This window comes from Trachypithecus francoisi, unplaced genomic scaffold (genome assembly GCF_009764315.1).
Source record: "Trachypithecus francoisi isolate TF-2019V2 unplaced genomic scaffold, Tfra_2.0 Contig01440, whole genome shotgun sequence".
Classification (NCBI taxonomy): Eukaryota; Metazoa; Chordata; class Mammalia; order Primates; family Cercopithecidae; genus Trachypithecus; species Trachypithecus francoisi.
In genome coordinates this window covers 24,839,568-24,867,497 of record NW_022681431.1, presented here as the reverse complement: position 1 = coordinate 24,867,497, position 27,930 = coordinate 24,839,568, and the positions used below count along the sequence as shown (strand labels likewise).

Below are 27,930 nucleotides of genomic sequence, written 5' to 3'. Positions count from 1 at the left end.
GGAACTAATGATATTATTGTCATCTATACTTGAGCCTTCTGGATGTGAATTTACTTTTAATCCTTTCGTTTGTGACCTACTTAAGGACACATATCAACATAGGTCTTATTAGTATTTGGATTTCCCATAGCTCTCATTATACTTTAGAAATTATAGGTGTTTAATAATTAAGTGGATAGGGTTTCAGAATCTTTGGCATCCAAATGAAACCAGAGGAAGACGTGGTAAACTTATTTTGAAATGAGCTTGAGTCTGAATAATCCCAGCCATTTTAATAAAGTCTCTTTCTCCAGGATTGCTACCACATTCAGTATGGATCAGGCATTAGCATACATGGAAAAGTCATTGGAATATATTACCCACTAGGCTTTATTTTTCATCCTTCATTTTATCTAAATTAGACTTTTGCTTTATTAAAAATGAGAATTTCTATTTATATATATTATCTAAATGCAATCATTTTGTTTTTATAATAAATACCAGGAATAACTTCAATTGTTATTCATTTACCATTTATTTTCTCTACTTTCAAAATCAGGGATCCATCTTCTGAAACCTGGATTATCATAGGAACCTCTTTACTTCTTGTTCTGCCTTGATTTTTCTTCTCATCTGCATCCCACTGTTTACAATGCTTCCACAGCAATTCCCAGAAACACAAATCAGATCATGACCTCCACCTCCTCAACCTTTTAGTATCCTGACATAAAACCAGGCCACCAGGCCCTCTGTCTCCACCGTGGCCTTCAAAACCTTCAGGATCTCATGCAGTCCTTTTTCCCAGGCTTATTTCCTCCATGACATGTTCCCTCTGGGGCACGCTAGTCTATCTACAGGTACTTAAGCCGTTCTTTTACCGCTTCATGCCTTTGCTTTTGAACCTCTGGTTCATCAGCTTCATGACTCTTTTCTGGGTCTTCTAAGCAGAATGAAATTTCTCTTTCTTTGGGATTCCCTGGGCACTGGGTTTTACTTAATTTCATTCTTCTATATTTTACAGTTTTTTACAGTTAGTTGCTTGTATGAAACACACTTGAGTTTGAATCTTGGACTGCCGTATTCCAGCTGGGTGCCTTTGGGCAATTCATGTGTTTTGTTTGTTTGTTTTTGTTTTCTGTTTGTTTGTTTGAGACAAGGTCTCACTCTGTTGTCTAGGCTAGAGTGCAGTGGCGCGATCTTGGCTCACTGCAACCTCTGCCACCTGGGTTGGAGCAATTCTCCTGCCTCAGCCTCCCAAGTAGCTGGGATTACAGGCATGCGCCACTATACCTAGCTAATTTTTTTTTTTTTTTGTATTTTTAGTAGAAACATGATTTTGCCATGTTGGTCATGCTGGTCTCAAACTCCTGACCTCAAGTGATCCACCTGTCTTGGCCTCCCAAAGTGCTGGGATTGCAAGCATGCGCTACTGTGTCTGGCTGATTGTTTTTTCAGCAACAGTTTTATAATCTCTAAAGCTGACATGGCAATACTTACCTTCTAGCATTGCTTGCAGGATTAAGTAAAATATAATGCACACATTGCTAAATTCTGTTTTATTTATCATTGCTTCTTGTGTATCTGGATCATCTGAAGTGACATTAATGAGTGTAGATTTCTGGGATCCCAGATCTCCTGGATCAGAATATATGGACAGGAGTGGGAATCAGAATTTAAAGAGCACCCTGAGTGGTTCTGACACTGGTTGTCCTCAGATCAGACTGAGCAATAATTCCTGAAGATGATGTGCTCCTTCAGAAGATAGGCTATGTCTATATAACACTCATATCCTCAGTAGTGCACTGAACAAGGCATGTGTTTGAAAGCTGTAAAAATATTGACTTCAATGGATAGGTAACTTTTAACAAATAAATATTGCTGGTAAAGTGTAGACGTGATTGGGACAAGTTGACTTAAGGAATAATATAATCTATATGAATTAGAAGATAATAAAAATAACTTTTACAGTATTTTTTAGGTTAAAAGATGACTTCGCCCTAGTCCCCAGACTAAAGGAATTTCCTGAGTGATGTCTTCTTCCTTATGTTTCTTCTTTGCTACATCCCACTACCACCTGGGAGGGTGCTTATGGAATAAAGTCCCCGACATCCGGGGGGGCGGGAGAGTAGTGGAGGACATAAATTCAGGTTGAACCACAATCCGTTTAAGAACATGTGGCCATAGTGTAGAGTGATCAAACATAATGCGTTAGAATAATTCTCCACTGATTAAAGAAAAGGTGTAAATTCTAGGGTTATCCTGGTGTCAATAACTCTAGGGAAACATGTGCTTTACATATTTAACTGAGAGAGGCTTAGCTTTTGAATATATCATTTCTTCAGCTCTGACACCAAAAGGATTATAATTCTATACTGAGAAAAACAATGGGATTTACATGTCACCCATATTCTGTGAGCTCATCTCCTATTCTTATTATTTGGGGTTTCTGGCACAGACCTTCCTCAATATCTCTTTCTATCTTCCCTTCCCTTCTCCCCCTTCCCTCCCTTCCTTCCTCCCTGCCTCCCTCCCTTCCTTCCTTCTTTCCTCTCTCCCTTCCTCCTTCCCTCCCTTTCTCCTTCCCTCCTTCCCTCCTTCCCTCCCTCCCTCCCTCCCTCTAGTTCTCACTCCCCCTCTTGTTCTCTCTCCATCCCTCTTGTCTTTCACAAGAAAATCCGCAAGTTCAAGGGCACTTGAAATATCTCAGACCTTCAAATTTGGCCAATGTTTCTAATATCGTCTTGTTTACTGGAACCTGGACTTTCAATGTTAGAAAATGTTGATGCCCATAATGTTGTAACTTTTAGCTACCATGAATGCTGTGGCCCCTGTCATAACCTAGAATATTACCTAATGGTGTAGATGCTAACATCCTAGCCAAATGCTGCTTTTCATTCTGAGAATTCTCAAAGACCTTAAGATCAAACATTCTTCAGGAAATAACTTCTAATCTAAGAGTGAGATTATAAGGTAGGAAAATTGCAACTAACAAGCCAAGTGACCTTAAGAATGTCATATAATTTGTGTGGGCTTCAATTTCCTTACAAGTAAAGGAAAGTGCTCCCCAAGTTCACATCTAGTTTTGAAAAGTGTTTGATTGTAGAACCAGATAGGAGTCCCACATATGGGCCTGGCTGCCTCACCATATTTGAATTTTTATAGCATTGAACTGATAGAGGATTAAAAGCAAATCTGAATTACATCCTATAGGCATATTTCTTCAGCTAGTCAGGAGTTTAGGGTAGTATACCAGGGGTACTTGAAGTCATTCTAATGTCAACTGTATCAGAAGGTTGCAGAGAAAAATCCAACATTTTACATTAAAAAAACTAGCACAGGTCTATCAAGGGACAGAATTTTTTAAATTGCATGAAAATTTAAACAAAACCTTAGTATTTCTAAGCAGTGACAAGTTCACAGCACATGACTGTGGGCTTTGTGGCCTTCTTGGGATTCGCACATTTATTCTTGGTGTTTATTAGGGGCAGTGGAGAGAGAAAGGTGGAATAGCACTATGGAGGTGTCTGAGTACACATGGGAAGGAAGAGGGCCCTTAATATCCGGTTGAAAATACAGTTCACCGGGACTGACGTAATGGCTGGTGTTCTCATCTTGTTTCATAAACTGCTGAAGCATTAGCAGATACATTCAGGGAGCCTGTCCTGAATGCATCTGCTCTTAGCCTTGACCTTCCGTGTAGTATGGGTATCACGGAAACCAACGTTGAGAGTCTAATTGTAACCTCTGTAACCTCTATGTTGCAATGGGACAGAGATCTCTTGGTGCATTAAGCTGGGCTGCAGGTTGGAAGTGTCAAACCCAGAATACAGTCTTTGTGGAGGGATATTATGGATAAAAGGGACATGCAAAATGGGGCAAAATGACTGACTCCTGCCTCCCACACCAGACTTCTGGCTGGAAATTGGAAAACTGTCTCAGAATAGAAGAGAATAGGATTCTGTTATGTTATGCCTCTCTGTTGGTCCTGCATCCTAACTTCAAGGGAATGAGTTCCAAAATCTTCTTAACAACAGACGTCTCTTGTGCAATGAATCTTATGCAGGCACCTCTAATATACCACAGATGAAAGTGGAGTTGCTCTGATGGAAGGGAGAGGTGAGGGTGGGCAAGGCAGGGTGGGCACATCTCCTTCTTTCTGAACAGAGCATTGTCAGGGAAGGAGCCCTCTAACCTAAACTTGAAAATCCCTGTGTTGCAAGGACACTGATCATTACAGAAATAGATCTCTGGAGGGGCAGTTGATTGTGGCAGCAAGGAATGACTCTGGGATCACATACACTTGGATCTGAAAACCAACTCGTTACTTGTAAATGATGCAGCCTTTGGCAGATTATTTACTCAGCTAAGCTTCCATATTTGACAGGAGAATTAAACCAGGTAATGGAGGTAATGCATTTAGTGAACTCCTTGGCTCTGGGTAAGTGCTTGAAAGATGTTACTCTTCTTAAGATCAATAGCTATTGTTCTTGATATTATCTCAACAAGAAAACTCATCAAAATAAATTGCCTAGAGACCTATATAGAAAAAGGTATGATCTGGGGGAGGAGAACTGTGGTCATCAGCAATGTCTGCCTTGGGGGTCTGTGGAGGTCATAGCTCCAGGACCCACAACTGCCTTTCTAAGTTAATGGGGAGATCGAGGTCATTGCCTTCCTATCAACCCTCCGCCAGGAGATGCTCCAGCACATACAGAGAATAAATGAAGTATTTGAGAATGTATTCAGGAGCCACTGTAGTGACTCCAGATGTTGTTACTGGAAGGTGATAAATGTTCTCTTCCTCTCCGAGGGTATTTCCATGTGACCAGGTGGTAAGATCCAGAGTCCACCCAAGATCAAATGGTCCCCGGAATAAAGGAGACAATGAGATTGGAGGCTCAGTCTTGATCCTTGGGTCTTTCTTTGGTGATGGGAAGCCACCCCCACACTGATAAGGGCACATAGAACCAGTAGAATCAGGTGCAGAGAGAAGGGAAACAAGAGAAGGAAAACAAAAATAATCAGCATTCACAATTATTTTCAATGGCCTAGTTCAGCTCATCATTAAATAATGTTACAGTGTGTTCATTTGGCTGTGGCGTACATCATTAAAGATTCAAGAGCTGGGGCAGAAAACTGCTAGGTAGAGATTTAGAGGTTCAAGATTCAGTTGGCACCCTTGACATAGAAGACACCTTCTTCCCTAATGCTCCATTGCCACCCCTGCCCAAATTCAGTTGAACAAATGCCAGTCCTAAAATAAGTACTTACCAAGAGTTCTGAAGGCAAAGCTGTTGATCCACTGTGTGTTGTGACCTCATGTGATGACTGCAGTTTCAGGTCACACTGTGTGGCCTTTATTCTCTATGTGGCACATTTTGTTTTCCAGCAAGAATCTTCCTCTTCCACCAAGTGAAGCCCATTGACCCAATATCTGAAGGCAGCCTGGGAAGAAGCTGCACTCTTTAGACCACCCAATGCCAATGTCACGATCAGGTGCTGAGTGGTGGGAGGAATCAGGCTCGTGACCAAATCTGTATTCCTCATACTGGCTTGTGCTTGTGTGTTCATTTGTTGTTGTCCCTACTCTTCCAGCCCTTCCCTGTCCATCCTGCCCTTCCGATCAGCTCTAAATAGAATCTGTGGCTCTGTTTCTGTCTGCGTGAGCTGGTGGTGTTTAATTAAGTCTCAATTTTAATTTAAGGCATGAAGCTGCCTGACATCTAAGGATCTCTGAAGAGAACTGGGACCTGAAACCCATCTGAAATGTATCTGCAGACAGGTCAAGTTCATCGAAAGTCACCTCCTGCCTGACACTCCAGTCATTAATTCCAGGCGAGTTAATTGACGTATCAGTGACAGACAGTGATATAACACTTTCTCTGACAGAGCCACCTTCTCAGAAAAGTAACCTGACTTGACTTCCTCCAGTACCTCCCTGGCTCAGTGAAGGCTGAGCTGCTTAACTCTTTAGGAGCCTTGCACTCTACTAATTTATTTAATGTTAAACTGCCATTTAAGTGGTATTCTCTCTATAAGAGCTTGATGGGGTGTATGAGACCCCTACCATGGCTTACACAGGCAGAGTCCAGGGCAACACAATCTCATGCCAAATGGCACTGATGTCAGGAAGGGGATGGATACGCCCAGCCATGTTCCCTTAAACTTGCAAACTGTGCCTTGAGGCTTTCCTGAAATTCAGGCGTGATGCCTCTTCATGTGGACCTCCAGAAGACAGCAAGTTCATCAACTGTGCTCAGATTCTTCTGCATATAATCATCTGCATATTGATATCCAGCCATTCTGCAGCTCTTCCCTTGAAAATCCCGAGTAGGAGGAGTGTGGGAGGCAGTGGGTTATGTGGCTTTCCTTTGGAAGAGTTCTTGCAAGTCATTCACCAATGGCTACACACCGATCTTATGAGTCTCAGTCAATCTGAAACTCCTTTAACACCCTGAGGTGTACTCTGTAGAAAGTAGAAAAGTTCCTCTTCAAAGCTCATCTTGGTTTAAAAATAAAATAATAGACACTAGGAATAATAGCTCCTTACTCTAAATCCTCCTATCAACTATTAGTTCTTACATTTTCCTCCAGTTAGTTGTTTTGGCTTACTCAGGACAGACCCAGGCAAGTCTTAGCTCATAGTTTCTGTACCTTCCTTATGTGGAAATGCTATTGCTTCCTTAAACCTGTCGTAAGCAACTTCCTCTCCTTCTTCGTTCTTCCTTGCACTTACCTATTTAGGAAAGTTTTAGGTTATTAGCAAATTGGGTATCAGTTTAAGACTATGATGATAGTTCTGGCCAATGAATGCAGGACACAGCAGTAAGGATGACCCAAATGCGTAAGGGATAAATATGTCTGCTTTTCCTTTGTTCAAGTGTGCTCTCACCATTGTTCATCTGCCACTGAGGACCCTTTCTGCAGAAAGTAAAGACTGCCTTGCTGAGAGACCTTTTGTCTCCGTGTTGACTTTTCTTCACGGCACCGATTATCTATTTCTAACAGCTCCCACCTCACTGCTTCTGAATGCTGTGTTCTCTTCTCTCCCCTAGAGCTGGGCTCACCTGCCACCTTCTCAGCATGTTATTGAATCTTGCAATTCCTTCCCCAAATTCCACATTTCCTATCTCACATCTCCTTAGCCCGTGTAACTGGCATCCCTCTGTGTTACTTATTTATGATGCATATGCCAAATACCCTCCACTCAGCAGGCCCCATGTGGGTGAGGCTTTTGTCATTCTCAAGCTGCAGATTCCCCAGCACCACCCCCCCAACAGTGCCCTGCACAGAGTGCATTTGTAGGATGAATTAATTCCATCCGGGGGAAAAAATTTGCCAGGTGGCTAAAGAGGTGCTGAAAACTAAAGAACAACCATGTAGTCAACAATGCGCCCCATGAGAGGAGGAACATGGAGGGAGATTTGACTTAGCTTTGAATAAAACTCACCAGCAAAGGCCAGAGCTTCTTCCTTGAAACTCTGGATCCCTTTATGGCCAATTTCCACATGAGCTGTTGGGAGGATTTTAGAGAGAAGGGAAAGTAGTATCTCCTGAGCTCTGATCCCAGGGGGCCTGGTCTGCAGTGATGCCTTCGAAGCTGAGAGGCCTGCACTCACTTTTCCTGGCATCAGGGGTTCTGGCTCCAAGGGCCTCATGTTTTTAATCTTGAAAATGTGAAAATGTTGCTTCCCACACCAAGTAGTTATCAGAAAAGATAAATTAATGTATGGGAACAAGCTTGTTTTTGAAAATCAAAGAGAACTTAGAACTGAGAGGTGTTATCATCTACTCAGCTCTATGCCACCTGCTCACTTCTCTGCAGAGGGCTTGGTTTTGTTGGCTCCGTGGCTTAACTTTTCTTACCGTGGCCAGGAGAGAATCCAAGAAGCTGCCAGAAAAAACAGTGCCTGTAGAAAAGGCAGTGCTGAGATGCAGATTTGTTTCTTGGAGGGACCCTTCCAGTCCACCAAGCTGTTCAATAAAGTGAATGTTGGAAGGATTTTCTGCAAGGCAAGAGGCAAAAAGGAAAGATAATCAGATCAAGTTAAGAATATAAGAACTGCCATCCATGCAGGCCAAGGGGCAATCACTTGATCAAAAGATCTGATGTCTTCTTTGGGGTCTCTGTCAGATCTACCCTTATTTCAGTACATTTTTTTTCTTTCCTTTCCAAATATCTTCCTTCCCACAAAAGACATAGTTCAGTTGGGTACATTCACCATCAAGGGGACATTGTTGGAGCACAGGCTGTTTCTCAAGAAGTGTTCTGATTGTCATCCTCGTATAATTCATCTTTCAAACCAGGATATTTTGGGGGAGCAAAAGGGAGCATGCTCAAAAATTGCCCTGGTATCATAGGAACACATGGTCACCCGTCACTTAAGCCCAGTGCCTCTCAAAATTTAATGAACATATGAATCACTTGGAGATCTGGTTGCAATGCAGATTCTGATTCACTGGATCTAGGGTGAGGGCTGAAAGTCTACATGCCCAGCCAGCTCCCAGATGCTGCTGAGGTTGCTGATTCATGGATGGCACTCTGTGTGGCAAGGGCTTAGGGAATCATCCTAACTGAGGCCAGTATAGCAGTAGCCAAATTATCTATCAGCATGTCTGTAGTGGCCCCAGGCTCCAACTCAGACCCCTGTAGGCAGCCTCTGAGGTGAATACAGGCGTCATTGTGGTACGTGAGAGGAGAGGCACGTACCACACTGCCTTTGTTCCTAGACTCTTTTTAAAAAAATTTTTTTTGAGTAAGTCTCATTTCATCACCCAGGCTGCCCAATGGCACAATCACTGCAACCTCTGCCTCCCAGGTTCAAGCAATTATCATGCCTTAGCCTCCCAAGTAGCTGGAATTACAGGCATGTACCACGATGTCCAGCTAATTTTTGTATTTTTAGTAGAGACAGGGTTTCACCATGTTAGCTAGGCTGGTCTCAAACTCTTGACTTCAAATGATCCACTCACCTCAGCCTCCCAAAGTTTGTTTTAGACTCTTGCTTCAAGAATGTTTGTCTCAAGAACAGCATTGGAAGACAGAGATGATGTCTCCCACAGGAGCTAAGGGAAGGCATGCTTACTGCCTGTTATAAAAGACTCTGGTTTCCTGAGCTCAGGTTCCTATCCTAAAGAGCAATCCACTGTGGGTACAGGTGTTACTCTTTATGTCACCCAGTGGAAAGCAGGGCTTGGGCAACCAACACAAAAATGAGGATACTCTGGCTGCTGTTATTACTCTGAGTAATAAACTGATTGGTTTTGTTTTGTTCTCTGATCCAGGAATCTTATATCTTCTGCCAGCATCCATGAGACTGGGGTAGGTGCACCTGTTGGTTTGCATATAGGATAGCCTTAGATTCTCCACAGTTCTTGACATTACAGTTCTTGAAATGACCAATCCAAACAAATATGCTGGACACACAACTCGGAATCCATTGCTTACTATGTCTGGATTATCCCCTAATGCCTTAAATTATTTCTCAGTATGTTTGGGGGAAGTGACATTAATGAATGAAGTGATATTAATGAATCATTTTCTTCTGAGAACAGCATTATTTTTATAAAAAATGAGCAAGGTATGACTAATATCAACCCACATCTCCTGTGCACTTCTACGTTCCTCTTCTTGCATTGTGAACCCTCCACACACACACACACACACGCACACTCACAGGTGCACGCATGCACACACACACAAATATCCCACGAGTCTTTGTCCAAATCCTGCTGTATCATCCTAAACTAGCGGCCTCAGCTTTCCTGGCCATTTCCTTCAGATGCCCATCCATTCTGTAACAAAGTGGTACAGAACATCAGACCTGCAGCTCCCATGTCAACATGACCATTTCCAGTCAGCTAGACAACAAGAACCTGGACAAGCTGGCAGGTGGGTTGTTAGGTTAACTTGATAAGGGCTACTTGGTGCCAGAAACAAAGCCTGTAAGTCCCCGGAGAGTGACCAGATGCATCTCTGGGTCAGTGAGAAACTGACTGATTTCTTCCCAACAACTCTAACTTACACTCTTCTTTGAATTAATGCATTTGATGTATACAGTTGGTCCTCCATTTTCACAGGTTTTGCATTCAAGGATTCAATTAACTGCAGATGGAAACCCATAGATACAGAGGGTTGACGGTACTATACCATTTTATATAAAGGATTTGAGCATCATGGATTTTGGTGTCTGCAGGAAGTAGGGCAAGGGGAGGAGTGGAGAGTGAGTGAGTTATGGAACCAATGCCTCACAGATACAAAGAACCAACTGTATACAGCTCAACAGTTAGAGATGGTTCAAAGGGGAGGAAAAAAGTAAAATATAATTAAAAACTGCAGCAGACAGCTTCAAGGTGGTTCTAAATAGGCAGGCAGGTACTAGGATCCAGGGGTCTAGGATCTTCAGAGCTGAACTGCAACAGCCTCTGCTCCATAAAACGGCCAGGAAAGCTAGGTAGCAATGAGGCAGTGACTCACCTCTCACCTTCTACACTGTCACTCCCAGCTCACGTGGCGGTGACACCTACTGATTCCTCTCTAAGTTCCCCCACTTTGCAGGACTAAGAGCTCTAGATGTTCATCTAATTTGGGATAAATCCCACTGGTTTTGGTAATCTTGCTCATAAAATGCCAATTATGCATTTTTCTGGTTAGTAAAATCAGGTCAAATCACAGCTAGGAGCAGCTTTTAGTGATCATCTCTGAATTGGTTCAATCTGCACTAATGGCACCGTTCTCCTCTTGCCTGGGATTTTCTCCTTTTCCCTTCAACTCTACTCAGTAGCAAATCCCAATGCATCCCCTGGTGCCCCAGCAATGCACCTTACCAAATGCACTTGGTCACCCTTCCCTGCCTTCCCTCCCTTGTCTTCTGTTCCCAGAGCTCCTTGTGCCTAGGGAAATTTTGTACAGGTGCTGGTGACAGATAACAGCATATTCTGTTAATTCTTCAAGAGTTTTTTTTTTTTTTTTTGCCTATTTAGGAAAGTATCACTCAGGGCTGGGATTAAGGTGACGGGGGGAAATACAGGGGACACAAAATTTGGGTACACCAAGGGTGAGCACCTTCTCTAAGTCTGTACCCCACATGCCTCTCCTGCATTACACTGGCCCAGTGCTGGTGTCACTGCTGGAAAGGAAGGCATCTGACCTAAAGTCCTGTGATGGGTTTGACTAGTCAGTACGGGGAGATTCTTTCTAGCAGTCTTCAAATCCACGGCCCTCCCTCTGAATAAGACTAAGCCAGTTGCTGCTCCCCCTCCCTCTCCTGGTAATTAGAAGAGTGGAAAAGGCAGATGTCATTTCTGAACCTTGACACCAGATATACTGACGTCCCCAGTTGAATCAAAGCCCAAATGTAACATCCGGGCAAGCACTTAAAGCTCTGAGCCCCATTCTGGTTCCTGAGTCCTTTGTGCATTCTAAAAAGATCCTTGGAACATCAGTTATATATCACAAAAATTTCTCCATTGAATTTTGCCCTCGAAACACCACTTACTCAGTTCTATAAGGATAGGGACTTTTCGGCAGTTTAGTTTCTCATCATGTCCATTTGTGTAACTTGCAGTCTCCTCTGCAAAGAAGAAAAGAGGTGATAAATGCAAGCACAATGCCTTACGAAACGTCAAAAATGTAGAAGAATATCATGTAACTTGGTGCTTTATCTTAGCAAAGTTACTTTCATGTGCAAATCCCAAATCCTTTACTATGTTTAGACAAAAAATTATTATGTGGGTCTCCTCAGAATCTCCTTTTGATAAATGTGGGGAGGAGAGTGTGTGTGTATGTGTGTGTGGGGGGGGTCTTTCTTTTCTCTTTTTTTGCATTTTTTGAAATAGGGTCTTGCTCCATCACCAAGACTGAAGTACAGTGGTGCCATCAGAGTTCACTGTAGGTGCCAAATCCTGAACTCAAGTGATCCTGCTGCCCAGCCTCCTGAGGAGCTAGGACTTCTGGCACATGCCACCATACCCAGCTAATTTATTTTTATCTTTGGAGAGATAGGGTCTTGCTATGCTGCCCAGGCTGGTCTCAAACTCCCAGCCTCAACTAATCCTCCTTTCCTGGCTTCCTGAAGTGCTGGGATTACAGGTATGAGCCATCATGCCTGGCTATGTCTGTTCTTTCTAAATGGCACTTCAAATGACATACAAAAAAGGCAAAGTTCTCCCAGTAGTTGCTTATTGATGTCACAATTAAGATATGCTTACTCTCCACTGAGTGGCTGTGCTAGGTAACAATTCAGTCAGGCAGTAGCTCAAACCACATCAATTTGCCTGTAGTATTTTAAGGAAACTGCAAATATATGGGTGGTGCTGTCCCCATGAGTGCTTTAGGACACATTATGAGTGGCTGTTGACTCCAGGCATTCTCTGCTTCTTTGAGCTCCTCCCTGGGCTGAGGCACTGCTTTTGTCTCTGCAGAACTGGCTGCCTGCCTGTCTCCATATGGAAGGCTGTGGGGTTTCTTAAAGACTGGGCTGGGATGTCACTCAGAACCCTTGACCTCTGTGCTCAGGTTGTAGACACGGTTCCCTCCTGTCTTCGGAGATAAGGCACTGCAGTAACCTCTGTGAGCTTCGACCCCAAAACAGGGATGCACAGCACTGGCCTGAAAGAGCTTTATCACATGGTGAGTTTCAAAAAGAAGTATGACATCAGAGGTTTAGTCTCCAACTTACAGTAAAAATGTAAGAGGAAAGAAACGGAATAGAAGGTTGGGTGCAGTGCCTCACGTCTATAATCTCAACCCTTTGGGAGGCTGACACGTGAGGATCACTTGAGTCTAGGAGTTCAGGACAATCCTGAGCAACATAGAGAGACCTGTTTTCTAAAAAAATTAAAAAAAAAAAAATCAGCTGGGTGTAGTCGTGCACAGCTGAAATCCCAGCTACGTAGGAGGCTGGGGTGAGAGGGTTGCTTGAGCCCAGGAGTTCAGAGCTTACAGTAAGCCATTATCGTGCTACTGCACTCCAACCTGGGCGACAGACTGAGAACCTATCTCAAAAAAAAAAAAAAAAAAAAAAAAAAGCTTGGTGGGGAAAATGGGAAAATACGGTGCCATTAAAAAAAAAAGAAAAAGAAAGAAAAACACTATAATGGCATTGTAAGTTGTGCTTACAACTGTTGGTTACTTTCTTAAAGTTTTCTGAGAATGTAAGAGGAAAAAAATATTGTAAACCTTCAAGATCTACTTGTAATTAAGATTCCTTGCTGCTAAGAAGAGAGCGAAATCTTTGGAAGGTCCTTTGTTCCCTGAGTGGGGTAATTGGTAGGGGTAAGAAGTGGAATGAATGGAGGTGAGCTCTGCGCTTAGACCCCCTGAGAAACAGACAATGGGAAGATGACAAGGAATGGAGCCACTGAGGTGGAGACCAGGAAAAGGGGAAATCCAAAGAGAGGTTTGTTTCCAGAGGAAATGCTACGTACTACAATATTTCACACCTTTCCCATCTTGCTACTGAGATGGAAAAGAACCACTTCTTGTTAATGCAGAGTAGAGCTGAATATATTTCTGATTTCTAGTAAATTTCTGAGTAATGCATGTAGGATTAAAAACTGAAGCTCCTCATGAAGAACCCAAGACATTTGGTTTATGTCTAGAACCATCAGTGACCTCCAGAATTTCACAAAATTGTTCAGTTTTTGGTGAGGAAATGGAAGCGCAGAGGGCTAACTGGATTCACACAGCTATTAAAGAGGAAGGTTTACATGGCTGATTAGAGATCCTAATTCACTGATAATTCTTACTCTTGATGGGATCTAAATACCTGAAATTATTTTTCCTTAAAAATACGTCTGAGATTTCTATAATGCAGGAAGATTTGAGGGAATTAAAGTTCTATTTTATTCTCAGATTAAGATGCCTTATCTGTTTCATGCACCCTCTTTCTCTTTTTTTCTCCCTTCTCTTCTCTTCCTTTCCCTCCTTTCCTTCCCTTTTTTCCTTTCTAATTTCGTTCCTTTCCTTATATCCTTCCTTTCTTTCTCTCCTTCCTCATTCCCTCCCTCCCTCCCTTCCTTCCTTTTCTTCCTTTCCTTTCTGTTCCCTCTCCCTTTCCTTCCTTCCTTCCTTCCTTCTTTCCATTTATTCCCTCTTTCCTTTCCCTTCCCTTCTCTTTCCTTCCCTTCCCTCTCACCTTTCCTTCCTTCCTTCCTTCCATCCCTCCCTCCATCCCTCCTTCCTTCCTTCCTTTCCTCTCCTCCTGTTCTTTTTTCTTTCTTCACTTTCCCCCTTCTCCTTTCCTTTCTTTTGCCCTTCTTCCTTTCCTTCATTCTTTTCTTTTTCCTTTTTTCTTTTCCTCCTTCCTTTTTTCCTTCCTTATTTCCTCTTCTTCCTTTCTCCTCTTTTCTTCCTCGTTCCCTTTCTTCCTTTATAAATATTTTAAGGTGGGGCGGAGCAAGATGGCCGAATAGGAACAGCTCCAGTCTCCAACTCCCAGCGTGAGCGACACAGAAGACCAGTGATTTCTGCATTTTCAACTGAGGTACTGGGGTCATTTCACTAGGGAGTGCCGGACAATCGGTGCTGGTCAGCTGCTGCAGCCTGACCAGCGAGAGCTGAAGCAGGGCGAGGCATCGCCTCACCTGAAGCGCAAGGGGGAAGGGAATCCCTTTTCCTAGCCAGTGGAACTGAGACACACAACACCTGGAAAATCGGGTAACTCCCACCCCAATAACTGTGCTTTAAGCAAATGGGCACACCAGGAGAATATATCCCACACCTGGCCGGGAGGGTCCCACGCCCACTGAGCCTCCCTCATTGCTAAAACAGCAGTCTGAGGCGATCTAACGGCAAGGCAGCAGCGAGGCTGGGGGAGGGGCGCCTGCCATTGCTGAGGCTTAAGTAGGTAAACAAAGCCGCTGGGAAGCTCCAACTGGGTGGAGCTCACAGCAGCTCAAGGAAACCTGCCTGTCTCTGTAGACTCCACCTCTGGGGACAGGGCACAGCTAAAAAACAACAGGGGAAGCAGCAGAGGCCTGTGCAGACGCGAACGACTGTCTGACAGCTTTGAAGAGAGCAGTGGATCTCCCAACACGGAGGTTGAGATCTGAGAATGGACAGACTGCCTGCTCAAGTGGGTCCCTGACCCCTGAGTAGCCTAACTGGGAGACATCCCCAACTAGGGGCAGTCTGACACCCCACACCTCACAGGGTGGAGTACACCCCTGAGAGGAAGCTTCCAAAGTAAGAATCAGACAGGTACACTCGCTGTTCAGCAATATTCTATCTCTGCACCCTCTGCTGCTGATACCCAGGCGAACAAGTCTGGAGTGGACCTCAAGCAATCTCCAACAGACCTATAGCTGAGGGTCCTGACGGTCAGAAGGAAAACTATCAAACGGGAAGGACACCTATACCAAAACCCCATCAGTATGTCACCATCATCAAAGACCAGAGACAGATAAAACCACAAAGATGGGGAAAAAGCAGGGCAGAAAAGCTGGAAATTCAAAAAATAAGAGCGCATCTCCCCCGGCAAAGGAGCACAGCCCATTGCCAGCAACGGATCAAAGCTGGTCAGAGAATGACTTTGACAAGATGAGAGAAGAAGGCTTCAGTCCATCAAACTTCTCAGAGCTAAAGGAGGAATTACGTACCCAGAGCAAAGAAACTAAAAATCTTGAAAAAGAGTGGAAGAATTGACAGCTAGACTAATTAATGCAGAGAAGGTCATAAACGAAATGACAGAGATGAAAACCATGACACGAGAAATACGTGACAAATGCACAAGCTTCAGTAACCGACTCTATCAACTGGAAGAAAGAGTATCAGCGATTGAGGATCAAATGAATGAAATGAAGCGAGAAGAGAAACCAAAAGAAAAAAAGAAGAAAAAGAAATGAACAAAGCCTGCAAGAAGTATGGGATTATGTAAAAAGCCCAAATCTACGTCTGATTGGGGTGCCGAAAGTGAGGGGAAAAATGGAACCAAGTTGGAAAACCTCTTCAGGATATCATCCAGGAGAACTTCCCCAACCTAGTAGGGCAGGCCAACATTCAAATTCAGGAAATACAGAGAACGCCACAAAGATACTCCTCCAGAAGAGCAACTCCAAGACACATAATTGCCAGATTCACCAAAGTTGAATGAAGGAAAAATCTTAAGGGCAGCCAGAGAGAAAGGTCGGGTTACCCACAAAGGGAAGCCCATCAGACTAACAGCAGACCTCTGGCAGAAACTCTACAAGCCAGAAGAGAGTGGGGCCAATATTCAACGTTCGTAAAGAGAATTTTCAACCCAGAATTTCATATCCAGCCAAACTAAGTTTCATAAGTGAAAGAGAAATAAAATCCTTTACAGATAAGCAAAGGCTTAGAGATTTTGTCACCACCAGGCCTGCCTTACAAGAGACCCTGAAGGAAGCCCTAAACATGGAAAGGAACAACCGGTACCAGCCATTGCAAAAAATGCCAAAATGTAAAGACCATCGAGGCTAGGAAGAAACTGCATCAACTAACGAGCAAAATAATCAGTTAATATCATAATGGCAGGATCAAGTTCACACATAACAATATTAACCTTAAATGTAAATGGACTAAATGCTCCAATTAAAAGACACAGACTGGCAAACTGGATAAAGAGTCAAGACCCATCAGTCTGCTGTATTCAGGAGACCCATCTCACATGCAGAGACATACATAGGCTCAAAATAAAGGGATGGAGGAAGATCTACCAAGCAAATGGAGAACAAAAAAAAGCAGGGGTTGCAATCCTAGTCTCTGATAAAACAGACTTTAAACCATCAAAGATCAAAAGAGACAAAGAAGGCCATTACATAATGGTAAAGGGATCAATTCAACAGGAAGAGTTAACTCTCCTAAATATATATGCACCCAATACAGGAGCACCCAGATTCATGAAGCAAGTCCTTAGAGACTTACAAAGAGACTTAGACTCCCATACAATAATAATGGGAGACTTCACACACCACTGTCAACATTAGACAGATCAACAGACAGAAAGTTAACAAGGATATCCAGGAATTGAACTCATCTCTGCACCAAGCGGACCTAATAGACATCTATAGAACTCTCCACCCCAAATCAACAGAATATACATTCTTCTCAGCACCACATCACACTTATTCCAAAATTGACCACATAATTGGAAGTAAAGCACTCCTCAGCAAATGGGCGAGAACAGAAATTATAACAAACTCTCTCTCAGACCACAGTGCAATCAAACTAGAACTCAGGACTAAAAAACTCAATCAAAACCGCTCAACTACATGGAAACTGAACAACATGCTCCTGAATGACTACTGGGTACATAACAAAATGAAAGCAGAAATAAAGATGTTCTTTGAAACCAATGAGAACAAAGATACAACATACCAGAATCTCTGGGACACATTTAAAGCAGTGTGTAGAGGGAAATTTATAGCACTAAATGCCCACAAGAGAAAGCAGGAAAGATCTAAAATTGACACTCTAACATCACAATTAAAAGAACTAGAGAGGCAAGAGCAAACACATTCAAAAGCTAGCAGAAGGCAAGAAATAACTAAGATCAGAGCAGAACTGAAGGAGATAGAGACACAAAAAACCCTCCAAAAAATCAATGAATCCAGGAGTTGGTTTTCTGAAAAGATCAACAAAATTGACAGACCGCTAGCAAGACTAATAAAGAAGAAAAGAGAGAGGAATCAAATAGATGCAATAAAAAATGATAAAGGGGATATCACCACCGACCCCACAGAAATACAAACTACCATCAGAGAATACTAGAATACTATAAACACCTCTACACAAATCAACTAGAAAATCTAGAAGAAATGGATAATTTCCTGGACACTTACACTCTCCCAAGACTAAACCAGGAAGAAGTTGAATCCCTGAATAGACCAACAGCAGGCTCTGAATTGAGGCAACAATTAATAGCCTACCCACCAAAAAAAGTCCAGGACCAGATGGATTCACAGCTGAATTCTACCAGAGGTACAAGGAGGAGCTGGTACCATTCCTTCTAAACTATTCCAATCAATAGAAAAAGAGGGAATCCTCCCTAACTCAGTTTATGAGGCCAATATCATCCTGATACCAAAGCCTGGCAGAGACAACACAAAAAAGAGAATTGTAGACCAATATCCCTGATGAACATCGATGCAAAAATCCTCAATAAAATACTGGCAAACCGGATTCAGCAGCACATTAAAAAGCTTATCCACCATTATCAAGTGGGCTTCATCCCTGGGATGCAAGGCTGATTCAACTTCGCAAATCAATAAACGTAATCCAGCATATAAACAGAACCAAAGACAAGAACCACATGATTATCTCAATAGATGCAGAAAAGGCTTTTGAGAAAATTCAACAGCCCTTCATGCTAAAAACGCTCAATAAATTTGGTATTGATGGAACGTACCTCAAAATGATAAGAGCTATTTATGACAACCCACAGCAATATGATACTGAATGGGCAAAAACTGGAAAAATTCCCTTTGAAAACTGACACAAGACAGGGATGCCCTCTCTCACCACTCCTATTCAACATAGTGTTGGAAGTTCTGGCTAGGGCAATCAGGCAAGAAAAAGAACAAGGGTATTCAGTTAGGAAAAGAAGAAGTCAAATTGTCCCTGTTTGCAGATGACGTGATTGTATATTTAGAAAACCCCATTGTCTCAGCCCAAAATCTCCTTAAGCTGATAAGCAACTTCAGCAAAGTCTCAGGATACAAAATTAATGTGCAAAAATCACAAGCATTCTTATGCACCAGTAACAGACAAACAGAGAGCCAAATCAGGAATGAACTTCCATTCACAATTGCTTCAAAGAGAATAAAATACCTAGGAATCCAACTTACAAGGGATGTAAAGGACCTCTTCAAGGAGAACTACAAACCACTGCTCAGTGAAATCAAAGAGGACACAAACCAATGGAAGAACATACCATGCTCATGGATAGGAAGAATCAATATCGTGAAAATGGCCATACTACCCAAGGTTATTTATAGATTCAATGCCATCCCCTTCAAGCTAACAATGAGTTTCTTCACAGAATTGGAAAAAACTGCTTTAAAGTTCATATGGAACCAAAAAAGAGCCCGCATTGCCAAGACAATCCTAAGTCAAAAGGACAAAGCTGGAGGCGTCACGCTACCTGACTTCAAACTATACTACAAGGCTATAGTAACCAAAACAGCATGGTACTGGTACCAAAACAAAGATATAGACCAATGGAACAGAACAGAGTCCTCAGAAATAATACCACACATCTACAGCCATCTGATCTTTGACAAACCTGAGAGAAACAAGAAATGGGGAAAGAATTCCCTATTTAATAAATGGTGCTGGGAGAATTGGCTAGCCCTAAGTATAAAGCTGAAAGTGGATCCTTTCCTTACTCCTTATACGAAGATTAATTCAAGATGGATTAGAGACTTAAATGTTAGACCTAATACCATAAAAACCCTAGAAGAAAATCTAGGTAGTACCATTCGGGACATAGGCATGGGCAAGGACTTCATGTCTAAAACACCAAAAGCAACGGCAGCAAAAGCCAAAATTGACAAATGGGATCTAATTAAACTAAAGAGCTTCTGCACTGCAAAAGAAACTACCATCAGAGTGAACAGGCAACCTACAGAATGGGAGAAAATTTTTGCAATCTACTCATCTGACAAAGGGCTAATATCCAGAATCTACAAAGAACTCAAACAAATATACAAGAAAAAAACAAACAACCCCATCAAAAAGTGGGCAAAGGATATGAACAGACATTTCTCAAAAGAAGACATTCATACAGCCAACAGACACATGAAAAAATGCTCATCATCACTGGCCATCAGAGAAATGCAAATCAAAACCACAATGAGATACCATCTCACACCAGTTAGAATGGCAATCATTAAAAAATCAGGAAACAACAGGTGTTGGAGAGGATGTGGAGAAATAGGAACACTTTTACACTGTTGGTGGGATTGTAAACTAGTTCAACCATTATGGAAAACAGTATGGCGATTCCTCAAGGATCTAGAACTAGATGTACCATATGACCCAGCCATCCCACTACTGGGTATATACCCGAAGGCTTAAAATTATTCTACTACAAAGACACATGCACACGTATGTTTATTGCGGCACTATTCACAATACAAAGACTTGGAATCAACCCAAATGTCCATCTGTGACAGACTGGATTAAGAAAATGTGGCACATATACACCATGGAATACTATGCAGCCATAAAAAAGGATGAGTTTGCGTCCTTTGTAGGGACATGGATGCAGCTGGAAACCATTATTCTCAGCAAACTATCGCAAGAAGAGAAAACCAAACACCGCATGTTCTCACTCATAGGTGGGAACTGAACAATGAGATCACTTGGACTCGGGAAGGGGAACATCACACACGGGGGCTTATCATGGGGAGTGGGGAGGGGGAAGGGATTGCATTGGGGAGTTATACCTGATATAAATGATGAATTGATGGGTGCTGACGAGTTGATGTGTGCAGCACACCAACATGGCACAAATATACATATGTAACAAACCTGCACGTTATGCACATGCACCCTAGAACTTAAAGTATAATAAAAATACATAAATAAATAAATAAATAAATAAATAAATAAATAAATAAATATTTTAAGGTATCTACTCAATGCTAGAACTATGGACAGTTCTTGCCCCAGTCACATACCACATGTTGCAAATACAAAAGATTTTCAGATATTGATGAGTATGAGAAAACCCCAAATTTCAGAGGATAGTCATTGAGTTTGGAGACATGACTTTAGATAAGGCCCCAAAGTGGGGCTTCTCTGACATTGGGACAGAATCTGAGGAAAAAGGAAAGGTCATCCTGGCAGAAGGGTTATGATAAAGAACCCACGGTGGGTAATAGCCAGTGTGAACAGGATGAAGGAAGAGAGAATCAAAGCTCCCTGCTGGCTTGCAAGATCCTAGATTTTCCTTTAATTGCCATGGGTCAACATTGTAGAATTTAAAGTAAGGAAATGAGATTATCCGATGAATATGTGTAAAAGATCTCTGGCTGCTGTAAGCAATAGACATTGTAAAGAGATAAGAATTACATGATTATTACATGTACTCTGTGAGTTAACCATAGTGAGATCACCTTTGACGATGAGAAAACTGCCACCAGGATTTACATACCATGCCCAAGATCACATGGCTTGTAAATAATGGAGGAGGCTTCACAGCCTGACCAGTACCAACTTCAAAGCCCATACCCTTTTTCAGGGTGCCTACTTAAGTTGTAGCCCTATTAAGATATACAAGGTTTGACTGGAATTTTCAATAAAATATTGAAATCAGTTTTCTACAAAGGGGAAACCTCTGTATGGGGAAATCCCCCTTTGAACCCCACTTTCTGATTCCAGTTCTCTGCTAATAAAGGACTTGAAATATCCTGATGTTTAGAATCCAGTGTTCTAATTGGGTACAGACACATTCACATCAGCTGAAGCAGCTGTATGAAAATCTGTTTCTGATGCCGGCTGAAGGACAGCAACTGAATTTCCACCTTAACTTCATCTCCTTTTCTAGCAATGGTTAATTTGAATGTGTCATATCATAGCCTGGGTACATTTTACTAATGTCAATATTTTTGCTACCTAATAGTATACAGTATTATACCTGAAATCTTCCAGCCTGGCAGGGTGCTATTACAAAAGATTGCTTAATTGTAGATTACTTCTGTACATTTAAATTTCAGTAGCATATTAAGTTGTCAGGCTTAATTACCGTTGTATGTTTAGATTATGCCACAGATTATTTAGTTCAGTACCTAGGTTTGCCAGCCTGTTCTCCTTGTGATGTGACAGGGCAGTAATTAGAGTATTACGGAAAAACCTAAAATTTCCCATGGAGATGTCCAGGAGGCCTGGCATTCTCACTGATCCTTCAGAAAGTCCTCACTCTGCTGCTCCCCCAAACCTCCCTGCCCCATCCAATTTCCCAGGGTGAATTTCTGCAAGGAATAGCCTTGGTGGTCCTAGCTTGGCTTCACATTTATGTTTATCATGACTATGAAGATGTGGAAACGCCCACTGATCCCTCAAAGGGCTCACCAGATAGGTTAGGGCAGAGTTTCTCCACCTGGTACTGTTGACATTTTCTAATTGTGTGAGGCCGTCCTTTGTACTGAAAGATGTTTAGCAGCACCTTTGACTTCCACCCACTAGATGGTGATAGCATTCCCACAGTGGTGAAAATCAAAACTGCCTCCAGACATTGTAAGGTGACCTCAGGAGACAAATTGCCACTGGTTGAGAAACACTCTATCCCCGAGTGAAAGTGATAGAAAACTGCCTACCAGCGAATCTTATTTTAGTGCTCATTGTGGACGATGCTTTCTGCCTCCTGGTAGAATCTCACAGTCCTTTATAATTTCAGTTCTTGGGGGTGTGTATTCCTGGTTCTACCTCTTACGTATGGTGGAAGAGGAGTATTATTATGGAATGAGAAGAATGATTAAGAAAGCCAAACAGGCTTCTGTGAAGATTGGGAATTTCTACATTATAAATACAGACTCCAAATAGAGACTTATGATGCCAGAGTAGTTGGGGAAGATTCTGGGTAACAGCCCTTTGCCATTCATAGGTTGCCTCAAAATGTTCTTAAAATGTGACCTCACCGATGTGACAGTGCCAGATAAGCACTTCATTAGGTGGGTCCTTAGAGCCCATCTGGATCTATGTTTCCCCATCACACAAATGGGTATGATCCCATAAACAAGCCCAACTTAGCACATTCTTCTCTAACCTTTCCTTTTCATCTTTTTGCTTAAGCATACTCATACTCATAATGACTCAAATACTTTGACATTCCTTCCATTTCTTTTCTCTTTGCCTTTCCAAGTTTTTTTCTTTCTTTCCTCAACCTCCTTCCCCCAAAACCAGTCAGCTTCTCCTTTAAGGGCAACCTTCTTGCCTGTAACAGAGTACCCGATATATCATAAAAAATCAATATTTTTTTGTTGATTTAATGAATAAAGTAGGAAAAACACTAGATATAAAGGAGACTAAAATTAAAATCATAGGTTTATGTTTTTTCTAGTCCCTAAAGAAGGTGAAATTTCAATAATAGTAATAACAGGAAGAACTATTCACCTAGACCATCAACTAAATGACTTACGGTGTTGTCAGTTACCCTGGGCTTATATTGTGCATGTATTTTCATTGTATATGGATTTATAAACTTTTTTTTTTTTTGCTCTGTCACCAGAGTGGAGTTCAGTGGCACGATCTCGGCTCGCTATAGCTTCTGCCTCCTGAGTTCAAGCAATTCTCATGCCTCAGCCTCCCGAGTTGCTGGGATTACAGGCAAGAGCCACCACACCAAGCTAATTTTTGTATTTTTAGTAGAGACAGGGTTTCACCATGTTGGTCAAGATGGTCTCAATCTCCTGACCTCGTGATCCCCCTGCCTCGGCCTTCCAATGTGCTGGGATTATAGGCGTGAGCCACCGCGCCCTGCCTATACTGCTTTTAAAGTGAATACTTGTTCTTTGTCCAATTATGGACAGTTACCAGCATGCACACACTCACAAACACACACACACACACACACACACACACAAACAAATGAGTGAATCCAAGGAGTGACCCTAAATGCTAAGCTAAGGATTCCTATGGCAGAACAAAACAGCACTTTTATGGAACTTTAGATTTGCTCAGCAGAGGTAGGGCTCACCCCTCCTGAGTCTGGCTGTTCATGGCACTTTGATATTCATGAAGTGTCTTGTTATTAGTTCTGCTTTGGAAAACACCCTGAAACCCTGGTCTCTGGGTTGGGATTGGTTGCTTAGTGAAGGTCTGTCTAACAGCTAGCTTAGTTTGCCCACCAAAGATTAGATTACTCTTTTATTCCTTTGTGCCAATAACCTTATATTTTCTTGCATAGCAACAGTGTCTAAGAGTCAGAGAGAGACTTTTGGTTTCCCAGTTTGAATCATGAACATTTTTATCCATAGCCATTATCATGAAAAGCCTTGCAATGCCTTCAATGCTAACTTCTTCAAGTGCCATGCAAAGTGGGACAGCTGTGGTCAGAGGTTGCATGGCCCAAGGATTGAGTACCTGATCTTGATACAGAGAATCAATTGTCCCCAAGGAACATAGCTGGATCCAAGGGATTCCAATCATGACTTACTTTTATTTCTTGAATTGGAAATCTGTTTTAGATACAGAAAATTCTTTAGTAACAGTACTTTTAGATTAGGTTGAGGGGATGGTAGTCAATTTTTAGAAATAGAGTAATGTATAAGCTTTTTCCCATTTTGAGGAAGAAGGAAAATCACAATTTTGTCACGGGGATTGACCATAGGCACATTTTGGGCACAGTGAAATGTGCAGAAGCACCTCAGGTGTCACAGGCTCATTTGCTGCAATTCAACGAGTATTTGTTAAACATCAACCAAGTGACAGTAATTGCAATAGGCACTGAGAGAAATACAAAGGGAAAAAAGACACGATCCCCATCCTGGAAAGACCCTTGCATTTCCCTCACCATCTCCTTCTAGTCTGAAGTTGAAGTATGACAGTTTTAGTCTATAGATGTTACAAAAGATCTTAGTCTTCTAAAATTCATATACTGAAACCATCTCAAAAAGGAAAAGAGAATCATGGTTCATTCTCTCAACCACAAAACTAACAATTTTAACTTGATTGCATTAGATCTATAAGATCCAATGAGAATTTCATAATAATAATAATACCTATAGTAGTACCTCATTAATTAAAATAATATCCCACATGCTACGTTCACTAACAACAAAAATGATAACGTTTCAAAATTGTGTTTTTTCCTTAAAAATGAAAAAATAAAAAACCTGTGTTAAGTGCATTCCATTTAGAAGATGCATACCATTATCCATTTGACTTAGAATTCCAGAGCCCTGAACTGTGGGCTATTTCTACTATAGGATTCTGAGGATTGGAAGGGACCTCAGAGGACATCTGGCCCACCCTCCTGCTCCCCATAATTAAAATACTTCAAAGAGGAGTTAATTCTCTTTTCTTTTTCCATACGTCCTAGCTTCTTGTCAGGGGTGCTGTTCTCACCTGACACTGAGGGTGATGAGTCAGAGAAGGAGTCAATTTGCAAAGATCCGATGGTGAGGGTCGCCAGGATGGCTTCTGTGTCTACCAAAGTCTGGCTGCTTGATGGCTTGGATGCGGGGGACAAGACAACACACATGGAGCATTGCTCTATGTTGGCCGCATGGAGGTCTGCAGAATAAAGTGCACATCCCTAATGAGAGGAAAACAGAGAGAGGAGGCACTTGTCTGATGGAGGGATGCTATATCATGGCTCATGGTAGTGGCTCTTTGTGAGTGATGTAATTTTTCAGCATTGAGCTCCAACCTTCACTGATTTGATTTTAAAACTTAGTTACCTCATATCTGATACATTTAACCTTATCAAACATTAATATTTTAGTGTGAATAAGTTTCATAGATTCTTTCCTGAAAGCAAGTTTGGATGAGACAGAGGAGAGTGGGGAGGGAGGAACATAAGTCCACGCCACTGACTCAGGTGGAAGAAGAGAGTAGGGTCAGGGTAACAGTGATGAGGACAAAAATTCAGAGAAAAGAGAGGTTATGGATCTAGAGGCAAAACGTGCATCCTCACAATATTGCTAGTACAAACAGCTGGCCCTACTTGTACTCTCTGGGTTAACTAGCAAGGTGGCAGTTGCTTCTTTCTTTGGTGGGAAAACAGAGATCGATCTGGTACTGTCTTCCAGTAGGTTGGAGTCCAATATAGTGGTAATTCCTAACACTAGCTGGATCAGATTTGCTCTTTTTTTTTCTGCCTTTCAATGGACTTAAGCAGGAGAGGTAGTACAGGGAACTTTACAGTGGCTTTTTAAAAAAGCAAATGCAATTTGCTTCTTGAGAGAATTATTTTTGAAATTTGAAAAATATTCCTTACATTAGATTGGTGCAAAAGTAACCATGGTTTTTGCCATTACTTTCAAATATGTTGCCAGCATTATGAAAATGCTTTGGTGCATATCTCATGAAAATGAAATGCTTTGGTGCATTTCACAGTGCACATAATGGACTCCTCAACCAGTGAAATGGTGGCATAGAGTGGGACATAGATATACGCACGTTCTGGGAAAATATAGTTGCAACCACAATACCACATAAGCAAAATCCCTCCATACAGCTGTCAGGGACCATGTGGCATTATATGGTTCATATAAAATGTCTCCAGAAAAGATGAAAATGTTAGAGCACAAAGGCTGGCCAGTATTAGCTTAGGTGTAACCATTAAATTATAATCAGACTCAGAAATGCAGAGAAATTCTTATTTGTACAAAGACCATAAAACATGGTGATTCAAGCATTAACTCAAGAGCCACAACATCTGGATTTAAATCCTAATTTTGTTACTTACCTACTGGCTGTGCAATCTTGGTCAAGTTACTTACTCTTCCTATGCCTAAAGTTCAATAAATTTAACATCTACCCATAGGGTGGTTTTGAGATTAAATGAATTAATATAGGGAAAATATTTAGAACAGTTTCTGGCATCTGGCAAGCACTGTAGAACTGCAATATCATTATCATTATTAATTCTAGTCCCATTAATATTGAAATCCTTATAATTATTAACTATTCTTTATATGATACTTACAGGCAGAATGTATATCTGGGGAAAATTCTGGAGAAATCGCCATTCTCTCTGTAGATAGTCCAGAGACCCAATGAACACTATGTCCTTCAGCTCATTCCTGGTATAGTTGCTGGCTCTCAAGGGCATTACAAAGTTCCGAAGCCCTATCAGGGCTGAATGGGCATCTCCAAACACACATGCTACAATGTGGTTCCGAAACTTATGTTTTGACTTGCGAGTTCGTTCCTAAGGATAAGGATTCCAGAGTCTGGTCATTTTTATAAACAAGATGAGAATCCCTCCAAATGGACCGCCGCTCCTCCTCCCAATTCTTCTAGGTACATCCACAGCCCTACTTTCATAAGGTGAATAGAATTTTGCAAATTGTTTATAAAAAACAGAACTCATGCGTAAGTGGTGCAATTACACCTTTTACTTTTTTTGTGGAATTTCTTTTTTATTTCACTCTCTTTTTAGTTTTCTATTAGCTTGGAGTGTATCAACTAAAACTCAGATTAGCATCATTCTTCAGGGTGTGAAATCATTGGACCAAATGGAGAAAATATTTCTTGATTTTTATTACATATTTTTAGCCTTGTATGTGCCACAGTAAAATTCGGTGAAAACATAAGACAATCCAAATTAAATGCTAAATTATGTCTTTTAGTGTTATACAGTAAGCTGTATAACATATTGCAGTATTCAGTGGGTTTTCATTCATTAATTTGAACCATATGAATTTGCCTTTTTATGGGTCAAAAATGGTTGAACAGTGGCAATTTTATATGGTTCAGTTGAATACACTGAACTGTTTCTATAGACTCCTGCAGCAAGGAAATTCATCAAACAAAATGCATAAAAGAAAAAGAAATATTATAAAAATTTCATTTCCTCATCCTGTGTCCAAGTGTTCTCATTGTTCAAGTCCCACCTATGAGTGAGAACATGCGGTGTTTGATTTTCTGTCCTTGTGATAGTTTGCTCAGAATCATGGTTTCCAGCTTCATCCATGTCATGGGGTTGGGGGAGTGGTGAGGGATAGCATTAGGAGATATACCTAATGTAAATGAAGAGTTAATGGGTGCAGCACACCAACATGGCACATGTGTACATATGTAACAAACCTGCACGTTGTGCACATGTACCCTAGAACTTAAAGTATAATAAAAAAATTTCATTTGATCTCAAACATTTGAATATGTCTCATACTACTATCAGCATTGCCAATTGTTAACATTGTCCCTGTGTCTCTAAGTTGAAAACAAAACAATATGCAAGGAATATATTTAGGTTTCTCCCACAGTTACAGAGACCCATAAAAACAATAAATGTAACTTTTAGAGAATGATATTCCTGT

General features: G+C 41.6%; 1 protein-coding gene across 1 annotated transcript in view; it reads right to left on the bottom strand.

The window, feature by feature from the left end:
* KCNU1 (potassium calcium-activated channel subfamily U member 1) overlaps nt 1–27,930 on the bottom strand; it is a 170,009-nt gene that overhangs the window by 5,551 nt on the left and 136,528 nt on the right. The window contains exons 21-24 of the mRNA XM_033230778.1: nt 26,595–26,819; nt 25,010–25,199; nt 11,478–11,552; nt 7,846–7,985 (exon numbers count right to left, since the gene is read on the bottom strand). Coding sequence (XP_033086669.1) covers nt 7,846–7,985; nt 11,478–11,552; nt 25,010–25,199; nt 26,595–26,819 — 630 coding nt within the window. The remainder of the gene's footprint in view (nt 1–7,845; nt 7,986–11,477; nt 11,553–25,009; nt 25,200–26,594; nt 26,820–27,930) is intronic.